Here is a 22985-nt window from a genome sequence, read left to right on the forward strand (position 1 = left end):
AGGATCTCAGTTCCCTGACCAGGGATTGAACCCTGGGCCAAGGCAGTGAAAGCTCTGAATCCTAACCACTAGACCGTCAGGGAACTCCCAAAATATTTTAATATATTTTCCAACAGTTGTAAATGTTTCTGTAGGGTAGATACCTAGCCCACCAGGTTTCCTACAACAGATTTTTAAATGCAGATTTCTTCCCTTCAGCCCTTTTAATGCAGAGACACTTACCCATTACCTCCTTTGTGCCTCCTTGTCTCCTTGGATTAGATATAGTGCAGAGGCCGAAAGTGAATAATATTTGAATCCCTGGTTTTTATACAGTGGATATTTAAGGAATGAATCACAAAGGAAAAGAGTCTTAATTTTGACTACATAATGTGTGTGTAGAAGTTAAACAAAATTAAAAGATGAATTGTAAATCCAGAAAAATTGTTGCAAAAATGGGTTAAGGGATGTGTCTCTGTGTGTGTGTGTGTAAATAAATGTGAGAATTTATACTACAAAACAAGAGAATCCCTATATTCCAGGAACAAATATATTACCTATGAAGAAATAAACTGGTTAATAGATATATGGAAAATTGTTTGCTTTTCTAGTAGTCAAAGAAATGCAAATTAAAGTGGCAGTAAGACCATACTTCTTATCTACCACTTTAGAAAAAATTTTTAAAAACTATAGTACCTAATGTTGTCAAGGAAGAGAAAAGTTGAAATAGATACTCTCATATACAGTTACTGGGAATAGTATTAATATAAGTATTTTTGGAAGGCATTTGGACAATTTGTATTAGACATTAAAATTGATTATCGTATCTGGCTCTGTAATTCCATTTCAGTGCTTGGGAAATTATCCTAAACAAAAAATTTATGCAAAAGGATGTTCATTGCAGAGTTCTTTATAATAGCAAAATTTTGGAAATGGCTTAAATATACATCTTATTTGTTTGTTTAAATCCTTCCATATTCTGTGAAGGATTTAATGCCCAGCAATAGAATAAAGGTTAAATCCATTGAGGTTTTTTTTTTTTTTTTTTTTGATAAAATCTTACATAGACCAAAAAAATGTCTAAAAGTATAAAAAGAGAAAAGGCTATTTGATCTGTCAGCAGCATCCTTTTTTTTACTTGTCTTCCAGGACACTTTTCTTCCCTGGTTTTCATGTTTCCAGCCCAGCTTTTTCTTCTCCATCTCCTATTGTTTCATTTTCATCTCCTCAACCTCTTAAGATTGTAGTATCCCGAGGTGTACAGCCTTTTGTCTTCTTCTCTTATCTGTCTGTTTCTTTCCACTGATGATGTCCAGTCTCATGGCTTGGAATAGTATCTGTATGTGAATGACTTTTCCCCCTTTTGTGAATGACAAAATGACAATTTTTCCCCCTGTATGTGAATGACTTTTCCCCTTTCCCCCTCTTCTTTTGCTTTAACACTTTACCCTCTAACATTCCATAAAATATATTTGTATCATGTTTATTACTTTTTGTATTGACAGTCCTCTCTCCTCCTTCTGTAGAAGAATATAAGCTGCAAAAGGGAAGAGTTTTTTTTGTTTGTTTGTTTGTTTTTTAACTGATGGGTCTTAAGTGCCTGAAACAGTGCTTGGCACAAAACAAACACTCTAAATATCTGTTGAATTAGTGAATAACAATTTAGCTGTTCTGTTTCCTTTAATAGATTTTGGATGATTTTAATGTCTCTATACTTTTCTAAAATTTCTCATATTTGTTATATATAGGCACTATTTTTATAATAGAAAAAGTAAAATAAGTGTAATGAATTTTGTGCTGGTTAAACATTTTATCTTTTATTAGCAAAATTAAAATATACCCTGTTTTATCCACATTTAAAATTTTCAAATGTTAGGTTTCTGAATCAGCATATAAAATGAATATGATCTTAGTTTTGTTAATACGTGTAAATATTTACATATAAAAGATTAAACTTATTTTTTATTTTCAAAGGACTATGATTTAATCTCCAGAGAACCAAAAGCTTTTGTATTTGAGGGAAAAGTGCGTGGCCCTATTGTTGTTCCCACGGCAGGAGAGGAAGCATCTGGGAATTCCGGCAATTTAAGAAAAGGAGTTGTAATGAAGGTGACTGTGTCTCCTAAAGGAGATGAAGATAATAAGAAACCAGCCTGTGCGGTTCTGGCAAAAGAAGACATTAAAGATAATGACAGAACATTACAACAGCAGCTAGGCGATCAGAACAGAACTATTTCATCGGGCCATGGCTTAAACAATGATATTGTGAAGGCCTTGGACCGAATTACATTGCAGAATATTCCTTCTCAAACAGCCCCGGGTTTTACTGCAGGAACGAAGAAGGACTGCAGTCTCCCTGTCACTGCCCTGACGTGCGCTAACGCATGTTCACACGTGGCTACTTGTGGGAATGTTCTGTTTGAGGGAAGAACTGTTCAGCTAGGCAAGCTTTGCTGTACTGGAGTCGAGACTGAGGATGATGAAGACACTGAGTCTACTGCATCAGTGGAACAAGCATTAGTTGAAGTTCCTGATGGACCAACACTCCACGACTCAGATCTTTATATTGAGATTGTGAAAAGTACAAAGTCTGTCCCAGAATATTCAGAGGTGGCTTATCCTGATTATTTTGGTCACATTCCTCCTCCATTCAAAGAGCCTATTTTGGAAAGGCCTTACGGTGTACAAAGGTGAGTTGCAGATTTCCTCTTCCTCGTAAACGAGACCATTGTCAAAATATGGAGCATGCTGAAGAAAACTGCTTTGGGTATTTAGGAAGAAAATTACTCTGAATTAAAATTAGTGTCGGCAGAGCCCCCTCACCTGCCTGCTTGTATCCCTCACAAGCATCCTGTAGTAATAAATCTACTTCTTGCCTATCAAAAGAAAAAAAATAAAGTTAGTGTCATTTTTTATCCTGCTTTGGAAATTTTGCATTGTTTTGAAATTGTCTGTATGGGTTTACTTTATTTTCTAAGTTTATTACCTATTCAAATGAAGCCAGCATAATAAACCTGACCATTGTACAATTTAGAAATGTTCTATTTAGAATGATTCTGAAAATATAAAAAGATTATTTAGTAATCTTTGAAAAAATATTATATTAGTAATATATATTAATTTAGTAATTTGATTATTATTTGAATTTGATTTAGGTATATAATCTAAAAATAGCAATATGGACAGCATTATTTTGTTGTAAAATTTGGAATTGGAAATATACAATATAAAAATTTGGGATTCATAGAACCGAACTTATTAAATATTGCCAATTAATTTAAAAAATTATGGTTAGTATTAACTGTTGCCAACTAGTGAATATTGGGCACGTAAATGCATTTTTGGTGCGACTTGACTATTTTCAGAGATTATGATTAAGGGTTTGTGATGGTGGCTTACCAGTACTTAAGAACATTTATATGTTCTTGCTATGAGTATGGTATGTAATGATGAAGGAAGACATTACTGTGCATATTTGATCCTCCTTAGACTATTAGCTCCTTTAAGGCAACACCTGTGTCTTATTTATTTTTTATATTTAGTATATAATATAATTAATCATTTTTACTTGGCAACTTAGTATATGTTTAACGCTACCAATTGACTCCTTGATCCATAGGTGTGGAATCACATACAACATAGCATCAGAACAAGGGACTGACTTTGCTGGGACGTGGGACGGGTGGGTGGGTGGGTGGACCTTTGCCTTGTCATCCATTGGTTGTATCACAGACTGCATCATCCAGAGGCGAAGGGCCTCTTGGAGTGCTGGAGTGGCCTTCAGAAGGCACAGATGAAGCTCCAACTCAGAGGAAATACTCTGCAAGGATGGGCTGCAGTCTTTCAGGATGCAGTATAGGCACTAAGTTAGAAACTTCCATTTGCTTCTGTATCCCCAGTAGAAAGACTAATGGGTCTGGGAAGCAGAAGGTGGAAACAGAAACAGTACTACTTACTGTAGCTCACAGTGTCCCGCTAGGGAACTTTGTGCAAGCGTGTGTCCCTGCACCTCTGAGCTCTGCAGCGTTAGTAGTCCTAGTCTCAAAGTGGGTGTAGTCTTTCCACAGGGGACATAGCAAGGGTACAGTTTGACTGCAAGCTGTGGTTGCCAATGATTTACTTTAGTCTCTTGTGTCTAGGACCAGCAGACAGGACCCAGATCAGCTAAAGGAGGTAGGATTGCTTCTACACGATGGCAGCAGGTTGACTATGGGTGGCACTCAAGTGATCCACTAACTTTAAGTGTGAGTGGACACATCACGGCCACCCTGGAATGAGGATGATATGATTGCCAGGGTCTCAGACACCTAAGGAATGTTTGGGTCACTTAATCACATCAGCTGCCAAGACCTGCAGAGGTGTGATAGCTGAGGCAGAGGGGAATTTTGATAGATATCGGAGGATGGAGATGAGTTGCAGCCCTGAATAATTGCAGTGATGGATGGGGACAGCGTTTGTTCTGCTCATGTTTTTCTTTTAAGTGTCTCCTTAGTAGAGGCCCACAGGAACTGTGGAGCAGCTGCTCTCCAAAGATGGGTGGAGAAGTGGATCCATGCAGCACAAGGGTGGGCTGTGGCAGCCATGGCAATGAGTTTCTCATCTCTCCCTTCCTGAGAGAACCTGCTGTGAGGCTTGTAGTTGCCCCCAGCCTTCAGCCACTGTATTTTGGAGATCTCTTGCAGCATTATTGCTGAGACCATGTCCTCTCTGCATTGCTTCAGCCATCGGCTGACCATGATGGTGGTACTAGAGCTGAGCCATTCCTGAGCAATGCGGGGATCTGATCATAGGCAGTCTTTGCTCTGTGGCTTCTTGTTGGCATGGTCGAGACTTTTGCAGGGCTGCACTGCAGTGTGAGGCTCTCCTACTCAGTGTTCTCTCTCTTCCCAGGGGTAAAATCTGCTTTTTGGACAGACCTGAAGGCCTTTCACGCCTAGCTACTGCTCTCTCTCACCTTTGTTTTTCACACCTGTTTCCCCTAATAGATCTCTTGCACAGTTGGCTGCAAGAGATTGTGATTGTGTCTGGCATTTGCTTTTTGAAGGACCTGAACTCACATGCCTGGCATGAGTCACAATCAGTCAGCAGCTAGATTTTTCTCCTTTTCAGCATCACTGCTTAGCCTCTCTATCTCCTGAAAGTCAAAGATGTCATCTTGACTACAGAAGGCACTTCCTGAACTTTAAGTGTTCTTTAAATGCTGAGAGCAAGTTTCCTCATTAAATTGCCTCAGTCTGAAAGTTTTAATTTTCCTTATTAGCCTATAATATCTGAAGTAAGATTAGAAGGAAGGAAGATTGTGGAATTGGGCTATAACTATTATATAGGTCTCTGATTCTCAGCCTTAATTTAACTACCAAGGATCCTTCTTATTTCCCCTCATGGACTTTGTTATGAAAGCTTTTCTCAGTCAAGACTCTTATTTAAGTATTTTACCCATTTGTGCTAATAAAAGACATAAATTCCTGCTAAGCAGAGCCTCTGATTAACATTAGATCACCTTTTCAGTTGCTACATTTATTGATATTGATAAGTAAAGAAACTTGTTTTAATTAAGTGTTGCTGTACTGCAAATGAATGTATCATGGCCACGAATAGTTGTTATACCTACTCTGTGGGTTCTCAAAATGTCTGTGCTGCAGGTGGGGAGCTACACCCTCAACTCTGGTGGCCTCTGTCCTCTTTGAGCAGCTTTTTCTAGTGTTGGGCTTTGTCATTGCCTGGCGGGGTCTTTAAGAGAGGATTATTCCACCCATAGTCCCATAGTCTACTTGCTGTCTCTGCAGGACTATGCCTTTCTTGGTAGAGGAGAAGTTTATACAGACTGGAATTACTGTGGCTCTTCTCAATCCTCCCCTCTTTCTTCATATTTATGGTGAATTCTTTCACCTCATTCCTGAAACACAGACATTGCAATTGCTTTACGCATCTAATCAACAGATTAGAAGTTCGACCTCTTGAGTATATTAGGCCACCTTCAGATTTTTTTCCTGAAGTAATTGACTTTTTCTATTGCCTCTCTACACAGGGAAATGTACCACGGAGTTTGTATGTTATTCAAACCAAAGCTTTAATATATAATTTTGAAACTAAACAGCATGATAAATGATAAAAAGGTCACTCAGAGTTGGGATATGTGTTTTAAAGGTGGGTGTGTTGGTGCAAGTTAAAGTGCAAAGGAGATGGAGCTCAAGGAAGTGAAAACACAGAAAACCCAATGATTTACAACCCGGTTTCCTGCATCCACTCTGGAAAATTTACAATGAGAAAAATAGGACCCTAAAACACCTTGGAGGGTTAGATGATCCATTTCTCCTGGAAGTTTCAAAGATTTCTTACCCCACTGATTTTCATCACCTTGATAAAAATATTTTTTTGCCTTCTGATTTGTTGCAGAAGAAATAAGTCAGAAATTATGAAGTAATCTAATCTTTGCTAGTCTCTTTTGCTGCATCATTATATATTTTGTGTGACAGTGAGTGTTGCAAAGAACACCTTTCATCTTATTTGTCATAATTTCCATTTTCATATCATTTGTCAAAATTTCCATGGGTGTCAGATATTTGATGTGAGGCAGGAATATAACTCTATGTCAATGAAACCAAACATTATGATTCTGTTTATTTAGATGTGTAGGATTTCCCCCGGTAATGTTAATTGCTTTAGATGTAACTAATGCAAAAAGTATATACTTAAAATATTTCTGAATTATCAATACATACTAGGCAGCAGTACTCTCATATTTGAGGGTTGTTACTTTTTTTCTCCTTATTTTATGTACTCTGCAAATATTTGTCAAGTATTTATGTGGAATTTGTGGTGGGCAGTGTCATCCCGATGCAGCGAGATGCAATGTGTCAAAGCTTCTTTTCTCCCATCATTTTTGAATAACGGGTAGAAAACTTCAGAATTATTTGTTCCTTCAGGTGACATTAATTTGAGACTGCAAGAACAAATGCCTGTAGCGGCAATACTTGGACAATTGGACTTGACTTGAGAGTGCTGAGGCCATGTGGCGTGGTGAGGCGTTTTGGCGGGTCAGGATACTCTGAAAAGCAAGTCGAAACACATGGATTCTAGACTGGGCTCTCCCACTGACTTTGTGTGTGTATATTTGAGCAAATAACTTTATTTCTCCAGATACCAATTTTCTTAACTAAAAGCAGATCACTGTTTTTGAAACTGTGGGTTGATGTCCATTAGTAGCCAGTATTGAAAGAGAAAATAACAGTGTGTCACATCTAGTGCAGCCAGGTATCATTTTATAAACTTTTTGTTTCAGCTGTGTGTGTGTGTATGTGTGTGTGCGCTTGTGTGCCTGTGTGTGTATGTAAGGCTGTGATTTTTTTAATGTATTTCTTGAAGGTCACGATCAAGAAAGTTTGATAATTCATCTAGATGAGGGATAGCAAACTGGCCCACAAGTCAAATACAGCTTACTGCCTATTTATGTTCAGCCCACCAGCGAAGAATGGTTTTTATATGTTTAAATGGCTCAAAAAAATCCAAAGAAAAATAATATTTTGTAACACATTAAAATTATACGAAATTCATATTTGTGTTCATAAATAAAGTTTTATTGGAACACAGCCAGTCCCATTTGTTTATGTACTATCTATGGCTGTTTTTTCACCACAGTGGCAAAGTTGAATAGTAGTGACAGAGACCATGTGCCTTGCAAAGCCTAAAATATTTACTGTCTGACCCTATATAGGAAAAGTTTGCTGACCCCTGTAGCTAGGTAGTCTGAAGGCTTTATGGTTCTGTATTTGTAATAAAATATCAAATATGGGCCAGGTAATACGTATTACTAAAATACTCAGAAGTGCTTCCTTTTTTTTGAAATACATTGAGGATATTGATTCTAGTTTGTTTATCTTATTTGCCTCATCTTCTGAAACTTATTTTTTGAGCAAATGATAAACATTTTGTAAATGTCAACTTTCAGCTCAATCCCTATCTGAGTGCAGTAACATTGTAAATGACTGATGTCAGAATTAATGAGGATTTACTATTTTATTATTTTCAGAAAAGGAAGCATTAGATTCCTTAAAATTATTCAGTGAAAATATCTTTTTGTCATTTTGAATTTCTACTTTATGATAATCTTTCTTGTATGTAATCACTGATCTTTTTAAAAGAAAGTACAATAAATGAATAAAATTTCATTAAAAATCTCTTCACCTCATTTGGAAGGGGAAAAATCCATTATAAGATTCATATCTCCATGTGGATAATGCACTGACATTTAAAAAAGTATTGTAAATACATAATGATGATTACTTGAAATCCATATTTTTGGTTTAAGTTGGATCAAAAATTAAAATGAAGCATCTCAATTTAAAGTGTGCTTAGCATTTTTTGGTGTATTTTCCTTGTTTTCATATTACATAAAATTAGCATTTTGATTTTCTTCACATTGTTTTTCTGTATGTTTTAGAAAAATTGCCTAGCTGTATTTTATAATAATAGATGTTATAAAATATAATTCATGTTACCTTGTTTTAAAAAAGCATTTAAGGTATTTTACAAAAATACTTTCAGCAAAATAAAATGAAAAAAATGGCAAAGAAACGTGGTGACTCTTAACCTCAGAAATATGTTCAGCATTTTTTCAAAGTAAGAGACATTTTTTTTTTTTAAACTGGAGTATAATTGCTTTACAATGTTATGTTAGTTTCTGCTGTACAACGAAGTGAATCAGCTCTATGTACATATATATCCCCTCCCTCGTGGACCTCCCTCCCCCCATCCCACCATGCAAATTAAAATGTACTGAGATATTTCCCACCTATCAAAAATTGGCTAAAATGTGGAAGCTTGACAGTATATTCTATTGATGAGGCTGTGGAGAAACAGGCTCTCACATATATTGATGGTGGGATTTTCAATTGTTAATACCTCTTGTGGAGGGCAGTCTGACAGAGTATCAAAATTAAACTCCTTTGACACATTAATCCCACATCTGAAAATTTATGATATATATATATATGATATATATGTACATATACACATGTAATTTGCACATCTACGTTCAAAGTTTTTCATTGTAACATTGTTTTGAGATTGGAAGCAACTCAAATGCCCATCGATCAGAGACTAGTTAAATAAATTATGGTATATCCATTCTATGAATACTTTGCAATGATTAAAAAACAAAAAGATCTCTGTACACCAATAGAAAGAGCTACAAGATGTATTATTAAATAAAATAATCAAGGTGCTTGCGGAAGGAAAGTAATAAAAGTAGTTAACTGGATAAATGAACAGTGTGGGTTGTGTTGAAAGTGAGAGTCTTCATTTTATACTTTTATGTAATATTTGATTTTTGTACCAGGTCAATATATTACCTGTTGAGAAATTTAAAATTAAAAAAGTAGGTGAAGGAATTGTGGCAAAAGCAGAATAAGGAAAGCAAAACCTTGGATTTCTTTATATCACATTTAGAATGGTTCAGGTACTTCTGGAATGGAGATAATAGAAGTATTAGTAGGAGTAACACTAGCAGAAAACTTTTATATTGGGTGGTTTTTATGGGCCAGACACAGAAATAAGTAAAAAGCACTTTGTATGCAGTGTGTATATGCTTATAAATTATGTCATTTAATGGTATAACAGCTCTATGAGGAAATTGCTATTATTTCTCCTGTTTTATGGAAGACTATGCTGAAGCTTAGGATTCTTGAGGAACTTATCCAAGGTTACACTGCTAGCAAATGGCAGAGCCAAGAGTCAGCCTGGTCTACGTCATGAGCCTGTCCTGTTAGGTATTCATACGTAGTGATCATATATATGTGGTTATACCATACTCATGAAGAATATCTTCTACGGGTCCTCAGAGAACACTTATGTAATGAACAACATATCTCATAATATCCTGATGGTTGAGTAAATATAGCAATGAGGTGTACTCAATTGTTTCTCATAATGTTGTTCTGTATTGGTTGAAACCTAACAAAAGTACAGTTTTGGTGTTGGCCACATATCATGTGAACTTTTGAGTATTTACTAGACTGAATGGGCTGCAAATTTTTCAGGCTGCCTTACACAAATTATTTTCTTCTGAGCCAAGCCTTTGACGATGAATGTCAATAAGTTTGAGGTTATAGTCCCCAAGGGTACCTAGAAAATATTTATTGTTTTGTTTTGACTAGAGAGCCATATTTTTTAATAGGCAGCTGAGGTAAAGTAACGAAGGATTGATACCTCTTATGAAAGCTGTGCTGCTTAACACAAATGTATGAATAAAAGGCTAATTGTCCTCTTTATTAATGAGGTCTGAGGGCAGGGCAAGATTTCCCTCAGGTATTAGTTTTAGGTCTAATCTAAATTTAATATAAATGGGGAGTTATATCCCCTAATATGCAGTGTCAGAGGTTGAAAACCAGTGGCCTGTAGGCCATATTCAACTTGCTCGTGATTTTAGCTTCACTTGCAGAGGTTTTTGTTTTTGTTTTTTAACTGAATGCCAACATTTAACATTTGAGAGATTCCACATAGAGATCCAAGTTTGTCCTGTTTCTCGGAAAATTGGTATGACATCCTTAACCTCTGTTTCCTGCCTGGCAACATTCAGTTGTTTTTAGACAGAGCCTGCGTTCCCCAGTTTTCCACAGGTCTCCTCAGGTACACCACCTGCTGGCCCTGTAGGTGTCGAGCTTTTTTACCTTGTTTTACATTACAGAACATTGCTGTAGAACTGAGCTATTATATCAGCCTTTTAATACCATTTTCCTTAAGTAAAGCCCCAAACTTTTGTAAGTATTAATTTTTTGCACATTTGTGGTAGATATCAACCTTAAGATTTAATAAATTATTTTGACAAATGGATGTATTTAGTCATTCACCATACTTGAACACTTGTATTTTTTGGTATGGTACTTATATAAGTGCCATCTCTTTCATTGTTGGAGATCTGGTTGATATAAATTTTAGATTTGTTATTATTATAATTAATACCTTTTTAAAAGTTTGTTTCTTTAGAAAGGATTTGACTTTTGAAAGTTACGACATTGACTCTAAATCAAGGATTTATATCATAATCCTTTGATACTGGGTTTTTTTCTTGATATACTGCTTTGTGAGTGATGAGTTATTTTTTGTAAAATAAAAATTAAAAATAAATTATGCTTAACTGCGTAACTGCTAGATTAAGAACTTCTATGTAGAAAAGCATAATAGACATTAAACATTTTTTTTTCGAAAACTATTGGCCTTGTAGCTAGTTATTTTCTGTAACTCAGACTTTTAAAATACTGGTTTTTGTCTTGTTATGAATTGATTTTTTTTTGTACACAAAATATGTGGAGGAGTGATCATTTTTATTTTAAGAAATTTTTTTATCATTTTATACTTTTTTATCCAAAACTTACTTGGGAGATAATAATGAATTTTGGTCAAACTTCTTTTTTATGATTTCAGGACAAAAATTGCCCAAGATATTGAGAGACTAATACATCAGAGTGATATAATAGATCGAGTGGTATATGACTTAGATAACCCAAAGTAAGTATGCTTTTTGTTTGTTTGTTTTACTTTTATTGGTTTTATTCCTACTGTAAAATTTCAGTGTTCTTTTAGAACACAAAAAAATATAGTTAACTTCCACCTAGTTAACCCTCACTACGTTTTCATCTTTTAGCAGAGATGTAACGGTAATGTAAATCATGTTTATTTACTTAAATTGAATATATCACAAGCTTTTATTTGATCTTAGGTGGGCTTTTAATGGGTTTAATAAGGGAAAGGTCACAAACTGATGCTTTGTTTTTAAAAACTGAAATTACCTCCACTTAAGAGAGTGGAGATATCACATGAATGCTGCAATTTTGTCCTGTAATACTGAGCCTTCATTTCCTTAGGACAACAAATAACCATCCCCTTTAGAAGGAACATATGCTTCCTAACTCTCCACAGTCCCCACTTCTCTCTTTTATCTCTTACTGCTTACAATCTGCTTCAGTCCTTTAAGTTACTTGCCTGACCTTTGAAGCCATTTGTTTGTGATCCTTGATGTTTTAACATCACTTCCAATTTAGGATTATCGCTGGTACCATTGTATTTTATGGCTTAAATATAAGTAAATAAGTGAAAATGAAAAATGATGAAGGTGACTACTATTTATCAAATAAGAAATTTAATCAGCCTGCACGTGGGTTTTCCCTCTCCCTCAACATTCTAATATTTTGGGGAAGTTTCATATTTCAGTAGTCTCATTTGGAAGAAATAAAACATTTTAAGAAGATTTTTGTTAGAGAGTTAGGGTAAAGTTATGTCAGAGCTAATGACTGAATTTGAAATAATATTCTCAAAAATGAAAAACAAATCTACCTTATTCATAACTTCTTAGTTATTTCTAAAATTTTTGTGATTAACACTGACTGTAAATGTGGGAACAATTCTCGTAATTATAATTTTTTTGTCTATAAATATTAGCCGAAGTTTGTATTTTGCTTGTGTTGGTTTTGTTCTTTGGTTTAAAAATAATGAGGAGGGTGAGGCAGCAATAATGGTGTATTTTTAATCTGTAGTGTAGTTTTATTTTTTGCTCACTTGTTTAAATGCAATGTATTTTATTATTCTTACTTTAAAATTTCATTTAGTTACACCACTCCAGAAGAAGGAGATATTTTGAAGTTTAACTCCAAATTTGAATCTGGGAATCTGCGCAAAGTAATTCAAATTAGAAAGTAAGTCATTAAAAATTTTCCCATTTTGTATGTACACAGATTATTTTCCTAATTTTCATCAAATTTGTTTATTTTCTGTTTTCAGAAATGAATATGACCTTATTCTGAACTCAGATATAAATAGTAATCATTATCATCAGTGGTTTTACTTTGAAGTCAGTGGAATGCGACCAAGCATTGCTTATAGGTTCAACATCATTAACTGTGAAAAGTCCAACAGTCAATTTAATTATGGTAAGACAACTTTCTTTCCCAATTTAGAGGGCATGCAGGCATTGTAACTGTAGGATAGAAGTTTTTAAAAAATTACTAATGGGCTTCCCTGGTGGCACAGTGGTTGAGAATCTGCCTGCCAATGTAGGGGACACGGGTTCGAGCCCTGGTCTGGGAAGATCCCACATGCCGCGGAGCAACTAGGCCCGTGAGCCACAACTACCGAGCCTGCGCGCCTGGAGCCTCTGCTCCGCAACAAGAGAGGCCGCGATAGAGGCCCGCGCACCGCGATGAAGAGTGGCCCCCGCTCGCCGCAACTAGAGAAAGCCCTCGCACAGAGACGATGACCCAACACAGCCAAAAATAAATAAATTAATTAATTAAATTAATTTAAAAAAATTACTAATGTTTTTTAAAAGTTTCAGTGTTCTTTTGGTTTTTCTAGTTTTCAAAATTCACATATTTATGCAAGATTTGACATAAACTAAGCTTTGCTTTGTTGGTGAAAAGAGTTACCCTTATAAAAGCAAGCCCTTTAAAATGTAATAAGTGAGGTTGATTTCATCCAAATTGAATACAACTATAAAGATTTATTATGTATGTGGCTTAAAATCAAGTTTTTAATAAAGTCTGTTCATCCAGAAGAGAATTACATAAAGCAGTCTCTTTTTAACTGTTTATTTTGAATAGATTCATAAAAAGTTAAAGTATTGTAGAAGTTGCAGAAAGGTTCCATGTTTTCTTCACCAGATTTCCTCTCATGGTTACATCTTACATAGCTGTACTGGAATACCAAAGCCAGGGTTTCAAATACTAGTGCTATAGGTCGATGGCATTTTTACTAACTGTATTTATTTATTCACTTTTATAAAATAGTACTTACTACTTTAAGCTTCATTAAAATATTTTAATTTTTACACTTAAAAGCACACATTTTGGAGCGATGCTTCTCTATTAAAAAAAAAACTATACTTCTGTGTGATAAATAATTTCTTCCTTTAGTGTCATTTTAAATTGAAAATGAATAAAATTCTGTAAAACTAAATCAAAACAATGAGACAGATGTCTGCTTTAGTTTTTAAGTTTCTCCTGCCCTTTGGGTATTTTTGTATGTATATCATCCTTTCCAAACCCACTTTGTGGAGAATTTGGAAAACACAGTGTTGTTAAGAAAATTAAAACCATCAACAGTACATCATCCAGAGAAACTTATTTTATTTGTTTATTTTGTATAAATTTATTTAATTAATTTATTTATTTATGGCTGCGTTGGGTCTTGTTGTGGTGAGCAGGGGCTACTCTTCGTTGTGGTGCACGGGCTTCTTATTGCGGTGGCTTCTCTTGTTGCAGAGCACGGGCTCTAGGCGCACGGGCTTCAGTAGTTGTGGCACATGGGCTCTGGAGTGCAGGCTCAGTAGTTGTGACACACAGACTTAGTTGCTCCACGGCATGTGGGATCTTCCTGGACCAGGGCTGGAACCCATGTCCCCTGCATTGGCAGGCGGATTCTTAACCACTGCGCCACCAGGGAAGCCCGAGAAACGTATTTTAATGTTTGTTGTTTCTTTCCAGCTTTTAAAATAATGCAGTATGTGATTTCTCCATACATATAGTTATGTATTTATTTAAAAAAATAAATGCTCACAACCCACGCAGTTTCATAGTCTATATTTTAACATTATATTTATATTGTCAGTATTTTTCTGGTTATTAAATATCCATCTGAAGCAGAGTTTAATGGACATCCTATGGAAGTTCTGTAACTCATTTATCCAAACTTTCTTTTGTTGGACTTGCTTTTTTTTTCCTTCCAGTTTTATTGAGATATAACCGACCCTACAGCACTGTATAACTTTAAAGTGTACAGCATTATGATTTGACTTATATCATGAAATGATTACAATGTTTAGTGAACCTATTACAACTTAAGTTGTTTCTAATTATTTTCTATTTTAAATACTACTGAGATAAACATTATTGTACTAAATATTTGTGTGTATAATAATTTAGTTACACATTCACAGAAGTGGAATTTCTTTGCCAGCTGTAAATGTGTGTTGTTTTTTTTTTCTGATTAGGAACAGTGGATCTTATGGGATCCACTGTCTGAATTAGGGAATTTGGTAAAGAAAATACGCTTTAGAGAAGAATCTCTAGGAAGCAAAGAGAAGAAAAAAATCCACTGTTTAGCATTTTGTTAGCCATCCTTAAACTTATTCACATTCACATAATTTTAAAAGTAAATTTTACCCTTTTATAGATTTGGGATCACAATATGAAAACTCATTTGTAAACTATATTTTTAAACTACACAATATATTGTAAAAACATTTCCCCATGCCATTACATATTTTCAGCAACATTATTACTGATGTTTGTATAGTATTCTATTGAGTAATGTACAATAATTATTTAAATGATAACAGATTGACGAGAATTTGTCTTTTTCAACATTTCAAAATTACGAGCTGTGTTGCAATAGATATCCTTAATTATTTTTTTGTGTGTATGTTTCTGCTTATTGCTTTGCCATAAATTCCTCCAAGTAGAATTTCTCAAAGGAAATGAACTTACGTTGGTGAAGACTAGGGAAAATGGGTCCTTACAGTGTTGGTGGGAGTGTTGAATCAGTTCAGCTTCTTTGAAGTGCATTTGATAGTATGATTTTAGTGTTTATATTTAACTTCATCCATGCAGGATTTTTTTGGTATATTCTGTGAATTGCGATCTAACGTAATCCTATCGTTTGTAGTTAAGCAGCTTTAGCTGAACTAATTCTTTCTCAAAAGAGTTTTAAACTATTGTTGATGAATTCATTGAGGTGTCAGATGTTTACATTTGTAACTCATTTGCAACTCTGTTCCTGACCCACTAGTAAAAACAGGATAGGGAACACCACTCAGAAGACGTTGTACATTGTTGCCCTGTTATAATTGTTATAGAAAACGGTCAGTTTAGAAAAAAACAGATTAGAAACTGGTTTAAGGTATCACACTATTGCTTACTCATAATTTCTGACTCTCTGGTTTTTTTTTTTTAATTAATTAATTTATTTTTGGCTGTGTTGGGTCTTTGTTTCTGTGCGAGGGCTTTCTCTAGTTGCGGCGAGCGGGGGCCACTCTTCATCGCGGTGCACGGGCCTCTCACTGTCGCAGCCTCTCTTGTTGCGGAGCACAGGCTCCAGATGCGCAGGCTCAGTAGTTGTGGCTCACGGGCCCAGTTGCTCCTCGGCTGTGGGCTCTTCCCAGACCAGGGCTCAAACCCGTGTCCCCTGCATTGGCAGGCAGATTCTCAACCACTGCGCCACCAATTTGGGTCGAATTATTCTGACCTGTTAGTCATATTGTGTATCCCTTTTGGTTTGAAACTCCACAACTCTCGCAAGCTGTGGCCTTCACGATATACTAGCATTTGTTTGGGGGCTGTGTGTTGCTCTAGCACCACTTGATTTTAATTATTCTGACCTTTCAGTCTTGTGTAACATCATTGTTGCTTTAGAACCATTTTGTTTTTTAAATTATTTTGACTTTATAATATAGTTTAACATCCTGTAGTCTTTTTCAAAAACAATTTAACAACTTTTTCTAACTTTATTTTTCCTGAATAGTTTATTCTGAATATCATTCTGAGTAATTTTATCAAGTGCCCCAAATTTCCATTGCATTAAACTTATAGAATAATGTGGGAGAAATCGGATTTCTTATATTGTATTCGATCTTGCCACTTAGGAACATGGTGTATTTGTTTACTCAAGTTTTTTATGTTCTCACCTAAATTTTTTAGTTTTCTTTTTGTAAGTTCCATATATTTAAGTATACCTTCATTCTTAAGTATTTTATGTATTTCTTTTTTCTGTTGTGAAAGAGTACTTCTCCCTATTTTCAAGCTTGTTATTATTTATAATTAAGAAAGCTGAGGATTTTTATATGTTTACTTGAAAATCAGACTCCTTAGTTTCTTATTAGTTCTCATAGTTTCTCAGTTGATATTTTGAATTTTCTTGGTAGGTCCCTAGAATTTCTCCTTATCCCTAGTTATATCGTATATGTTTCATTGCTTTTGGCTGGAACTTTGAGATTGTTTAAACTAAAAGGAGACTTTGGGCATCCTTGTTTGATTTTGAATTTAATGTGAGTGCTGTTTGTGTGTGTGTGTGTGTGTGTGTGTATTTTTTTTTTTTTGTGGCAGTGCCCCGCGGCATGCGAGATCTTAGTTCCCCGACCAGGGATCGCACCCGCGCCTCCTGCATTGGGAGTGTGAAGTCTTAACCTGCTGGACCGCCAGGGAAATCCTGCTAGTATTTATGTTATGTATGTTAGCTCGTTTTGGGATACATATTCTTTCTTATACTAAAGAATTGCTATTTTTACCGAGTTTTAAAAAATCAGAAATATTTTATTTCACTTTTTGCATTTATCAGTGTTACCATATATTGCTGTGAGCTGTTAATGTGCTGTATTATAATTATTTAATAATGTTTCTAATAGTAAACCATCCTTGAGTTTCAGAAATTAGTCTGTTTTGCCCTGTGAGTTAATCTTTAATACAAATATTTTGCATTTGTTAGTATTTTGTTTAAAGGTTTTTACATCATTGGTCATAAGTTAGACAAGACAATTTCCTGTTTGGAGGACTATCTTTTTATAGTTTTGGAAGCAGGCTAATGCTAACATTGAACACTTAAATGAACAGCTTTTATTTCCCTACCCAGTGTTCTGGAGCAGTTTAAATAGCATTTATATGTCTAAAGTAGTCTGATTCTGTGCCCCTTTTTGGGGGGGAGAGGGAGCATCTGGATAACTTCTTTAGTTTTATGTGAGTCCATATAGTCTAGTTTTCTATTTTTTACTGAGGCAGTCTTGATGATTTATTTTTTCTTACACAGGTGACATTTAGATTTTCAGAATTCACTAGCAGAGAGTTGTATGAGATATCTGTAGTATGTGTACTTGCATGTCCCCTTGTTTGCTTTCCTTTTTGTGTGTGTGTGCTTAAAACATAATTTGTTTTATTTTACTATTTTAAAAACCTGGCTCTTAGTTTTATTCATTATTTCCTTTAAAAGTTTTTTTTTTTAATTTATTAATTTCTCCCTTGTCCTCCCTGCAGGTTGATACTTTTTCTCTTTCTAACTTCTAGTTTATTTGCTTAAATTTATTTAAATTTATTTTTGTTTGATGATCAAGCATTTAGGGTTTTTTTTTAATTGAGGTATAGTTGATTTACAATATTGTATTAATTTTAGGTGTACAACATATTGATTCAAAATTTTTATAAATTATAATCCATTTATAGTTATTAAAAATATTGGCTCTATTCCCTGTGTTGTACAATATCCTTGATGCTTAATTGTTTTATACATAGTACTTTGTACCTCTTAATCCCCTGCCCCTATCTTGCCCCTCCCACCTCCCCTCTCCCCACTGGTAACCTAGTTTGTTTGTTCACAGTATCTGTGATTCTGTTTCTTTTTTGTTATGTTCACTATTTTGTTTTATTTTTTATATTCCACATATACATGATAAAATACAGTATTTGTGTTTCTCTGTCTGGCTTATTTCACTGAGCATAATACCCTCCTGGTCCATCCATGTTGTTGTAAATGGCAAATTTTATTCTTTTTTATGGCTGAGTAGTATTCTGTGTGTGTGTGTGTGTGTGTGTGTGTGTGTGTGTGTGTGTGTGTGTGTGTGTATACACTGCATCTTCTTTATCCATTCATCTGTTCATGGGCAGTTAGGTTGCTTCCATATCTTGGCTATTGTAAATAATATGAACATTGGGGTGCATGCTTATTTCGGGGCTCCCTGTCTGTTTCATTGATCTGTGTATCCATGTTTGTGCCAGTACCATACTGTTTTGATTACTGAAGATTTGTAGTGTAGTGTGAAGTCAGGGAGCATGGTACCTCCAGCTCTGTTCTTCTCTTTCAAGATTGTTTTGGCTATTCAGGGTCTTTTATGTTTCCATACAAATTTTAAATTTATTTGTCCTAGTTCTGTGAACAATGCCATTGGTATTTTGATAGGGATTGCATTAAATCTGTAGATTGTGTTGGGTAGTATGGTTATTTTAACAATACTGATTTTTCCAATCCATGAACATGATGTGTCTCTCCATCTGTGTCTTCTTCAGTTTCATCAGTGTCCTTTTGTTTTTCGAGTACAGGTCTTTTACCTCCTTAGGTAGGTTTATTCCTAGGTATTTTATTCTTTTTTGATGCATTGGTGCATGGAATTGTTTCCTTAATTTCTCTTTCTGATAGTTCGTTGTTAGTGTATAGAAATGCAACAGACTTCTATATATTAATTTTGAATCCTGCAACTTTACTGAATTCATTGAAGAGCTCTAGTTGTTTTTTGGTGGTGTCTTTAGGATTTTCTATATATAATGTCACGTCATCTGCAAACAATGACAGTTTTACTTCCTGTTTTCCAATTTGGATTCCTTTTATTACTCTTTGTTATCTGAAAGCTGTGTCTAGGACTTCTAATACTATATTGAATAAAAGTGAGGAGAGTGGGCATCCTTGTCTTGTTTCTGATCTTAGAGGAAATGCTTTCAGCTTTTCATTGTTGAGTATGATGTTAGCTGTGGGCTAATAATATATGGCCTTTATTATGTTGAGGTGTGTTCCCTCTGTACCCACTTCCTGTAGAGATTTTATCATAAGTGGATGTTGAAATTTGTCAAAAGCTTTTTGTGCATCTTTTGAGATGGTCATATTGTTTTTATTCTTCAATTTGTCAATGTGGTGTATCACATTGATTGATTTGTGGATATTGAACCATCCTTGCATCCCTGCAATAAATCCCACTTGATAATGGTGTACGGTCTCCTTTTAACATATTGTTGAATTCAGTTTGCTAATGTTTTTTTGAGGATTATTGAGTCTATGTTCATCAGTGATATTAGCTTGTAATTTTCTTTTCTTGTGATCTCTTTGTCTGATTTTGTTGTCAGGGTGATGCTAGCCTCATAGAATGATTCCTTTAGGAATCATTCCTCAGCAACTTTTTAGAATAGTTTGAGAAGGATAGGTGTTAGCTCTTCTCTAAAGTTTGGTGGAATTCACCTGTGAAGCTATCTGGTCCAGGACTTTTGTTTTCTGGGAGTTTTTAAATTACTGATTCAATTTCATTATGGGTAATTGCTCTGTTTATGTTTTCTATTCCTTCTTGGTTCAGTCTTGGGAGATTGTACATTTCTAGGACTTTGTCCATTTCTTCTAGTTTGTACATTTTATTGGCATATCTCTTATGATTCTTTTTATTTCTGTGGTGTTGCTTATAAATTCTCCTTTTTTATTTCTGATTTTTATTGATTTGGGCCCTCTTTTTTTCTCAATGAGTCTGGCTAAAAGTTTATCAATTTTGTTTATTTTTTCAAAGAACCAGCTTTTAGTTTCACTGATATTTTCTATTGTTTTTATTAGTCTCTATTTTATTAATTCTTGATCTTTATGATTTCTTTCCTTCTACTAACCTTGGGTTTTGTTTGTTCTTTTTCCTTTAGGTGTAAGGTTAGGTTTTTTTTTTTTTTGGTTTAAAGTTAGGTTGTTTATTTGAGATTTTTCTTTTTTCCTTAGGTAAGCTGTATCGCTTTAAAATTCCCTCTTAGAACTGCTTTTGTTGCATCGTATAGAATTTGGATTTATTGTGTTTTTGTTTTCATTTATCTCCAGGTTTTTTTTTCTTCAGTGATCCATTGGTTGTTTAGGAGCATATTGTTTAGCCTCCATGCGTTTGTGTTTTTGGCAGGTTTTTTTTTTTTGGAGTCTCATGGCATTGTGGTCAAAAAAGATGCTTGATATGATTTCAGTTTTCTTAAATTTACCGAGGCCTGTTTTGTGGCCTAGCATGTGATCTATCCTGGAGAATGTTCCATATGCACTTGTAAAGAATGTGTTATCTGCTGCTTTTGGACAGAGTGTTCTATATATATCTATTAAGTCCATCTGCTCTAATGTGTCACTTAAGGGCAGTGTTACCTTATTGATTTTCTGTCTGGATGATCTGTCCATTGATGTAAGTGGGTGTTAATGTCCATTACTAATATTGTGTTATTGTTGATTTCTCCCTTTATGTCTGTTAATATTTGCTCTTTGTGTTTAGGTGCTCCTATGTTGGGTGCATATATATTTGTAATTGTTATATTTTATTCTTGGATTGATTCCCTGATCATGATATGATATGCTTCTTTGTCTCTTGTCACAGTCTTTGTTTTAAAATCTATTTTGTCTCATACAGGTATTGCTACCCTGGCTTTCTTTTGATTTCCATTTGCGTGGAATACCTTTTTCCATCCCCTTACTTTCAATCTGTGTCTTTGGATATGAAGTGAGTCTCTTGTAGACAGCATATATTACAGGTCTTGTTTTTGCATCCATTCAGCTGCTCTCTGTCTTTTGATTAGAGCATTTATTCTATTTATATTTAAAGTAATTATTGATACTTATGTATTTACTGCCACTGTGTTGTTTTGGAGTTGTTTTTGTAGGTCTTTTTTGTTTCTTTTTTTTGTTCTCTTCCCCTATGATTTGATGACTATCTTTAGTGTTATGTTTGGATTCCGTTTTCTTTTGTGTATGTATCTATTATAGATTTTTGTTTTGTTGTTACCATGAGGTTTATATGTAGCAATCTATATTTATATACATGATTATTTTAGGTTGGTGATCTCTTAATTTCAAATGCATTGTAACAACCCTGCATTTGTACTCTTCTCTCCTCACAATTACCATTTTCGATACCATATATATTTTACATCTGTTTGTTTTGTGTATTCCTTAACTGCTTATTGTGGATATAGCTTATTTTACTGCCATTGTCTTTTAACCTTCCTACTAGCTCTGTACATGTTGTTTTACTACCTTTACTGTATGTTTGCCTTTACTGATGAGCTTTTTCCTTTCATAATTTTCATGTTCCTAGTTGTAGCCTTTTCTTTTTCACTTAGAGAAGGCCTTTTAACATTTCTTGTAAAGCTGGTTTGTTGGTGCTGAACTCTTTTAGCTTTTGCTTATCTGCAAAACATTTGATCTCTCCATCAAATCAGAATGAGAGCCTTGCCAGGTAGAATATTCTTGATTGTAGGTTTTTCCCTTTCATCATTTTAAATATATCATGCCACTCCCTTCTGGCCTGCAGAGTTTCTGCTGAAAAGTCAGCTGATAGTCTTATGGGAGTTCCCTTTTATGTAACTTAGTGCTTTTTCCTTGCTCCTTTTAATATTCTCTCCTTTTAAAATGTTTTTGCCATTTTAATAACACTGTGTCTTGGTGTGGTCCTCTTTTGGTTGATCCTGTTTGGGACTCTCTGTGCTTTCTGCACTGGGATGTCTGTATCCTTTCGCAGGTTAGGGAAATTTTCAGGTATTATTTTTTCAAATGTGTTATTTGCTCCTTTGTCTCTTCCTTTTGGGACCCCTGTAATGTGAATCCTAGTATGCTCGATGTTGCCCCGGAGGTCTCTAACTGTCCTTATTTCTTTTTATTCTTTTTTCTGTTCAGCATCAGTGATTTCCACTATTCTTGTCTTCCAGGTTGCTGATCCTTTTCCTCTGTATCATTTAGTCTTCTACTGATTCCTTATAGTGTAATTTTTGTTTCATTTATTGTGTTCTTCATCTCAGTTTGGTTGTTCTTTATATTTTCCAACTCTTCGTTAAAAACTTATAATTTCCTGCCCTGTGCATCTTTACTTCTCCTGAGTTCTTTCATCATCCTTATGATCATTACCTTGAACTCTTTCTTGGGTAGATTGCCTATATTTACTTCACTTTGTTCTTCTTCTGGGGTTTTATCTTATTCCTTCGTTTGAAACGTGTTCCTCTGTCAACTTATTTTGCCTAAGTTGTTGTTTTTGTTTTTATGTATCTGGTATGTTGGTTATGTTTCCTGACCTTAGAAAAGTACCCTTTTGTAGGAGATATCTATGCGCCCCAGCTGTATACTTCTCTCTGGTCACTAGAACTGTGTGCTCTAGTGGTGCCTCCTATATGGGCTTTTTGGGTCCTTCTGTTGTGGTGGGCTGACCACTGTGGGTGGACTGGTAGGTGTGGCTGGCCCCTGGTCTGGTTGGTTGCCAAGCCCTGCCTTGTGTG

The 22985-nt window shown here is 35.0% G+C and overlaps 1 protein-coding gene across 1 annotated transcript in view; it reads left to right on the top strand.

The window, feature by feature from the left end:
* AGTPBP1 (ATP/GTP binding carboxypeptidase 1) overlaps positions 1–22985 on the top strand; it is a 170935-nt gene that overhangs the window by 93416 nt on the left and 54534 nt on the right. Inside the window, 4 exon segments of the mRNA XM_082401141.1 lie at positions 1954–2669; positions 11401–11484; positions 12582–12668; positions 12754–12902. Coding sequence (XP_082257267.1) covers positions 1954–2669; positions 11401–11484; positions 12582–12668; positions 12754–12902 — 1036 coding nt within the window.

Source organism: Balaenoptera borealis (assembly GCF_965194805.1).
Source record: "Balaenoptera borealis genome assembly, chromosome: 8".
NCBI lineage: Eukaryota > Metazoa > Chordata > Mammalia > Artiodactyla > Balaenopteridae > Balaenoptera > Balaenoptera borealis.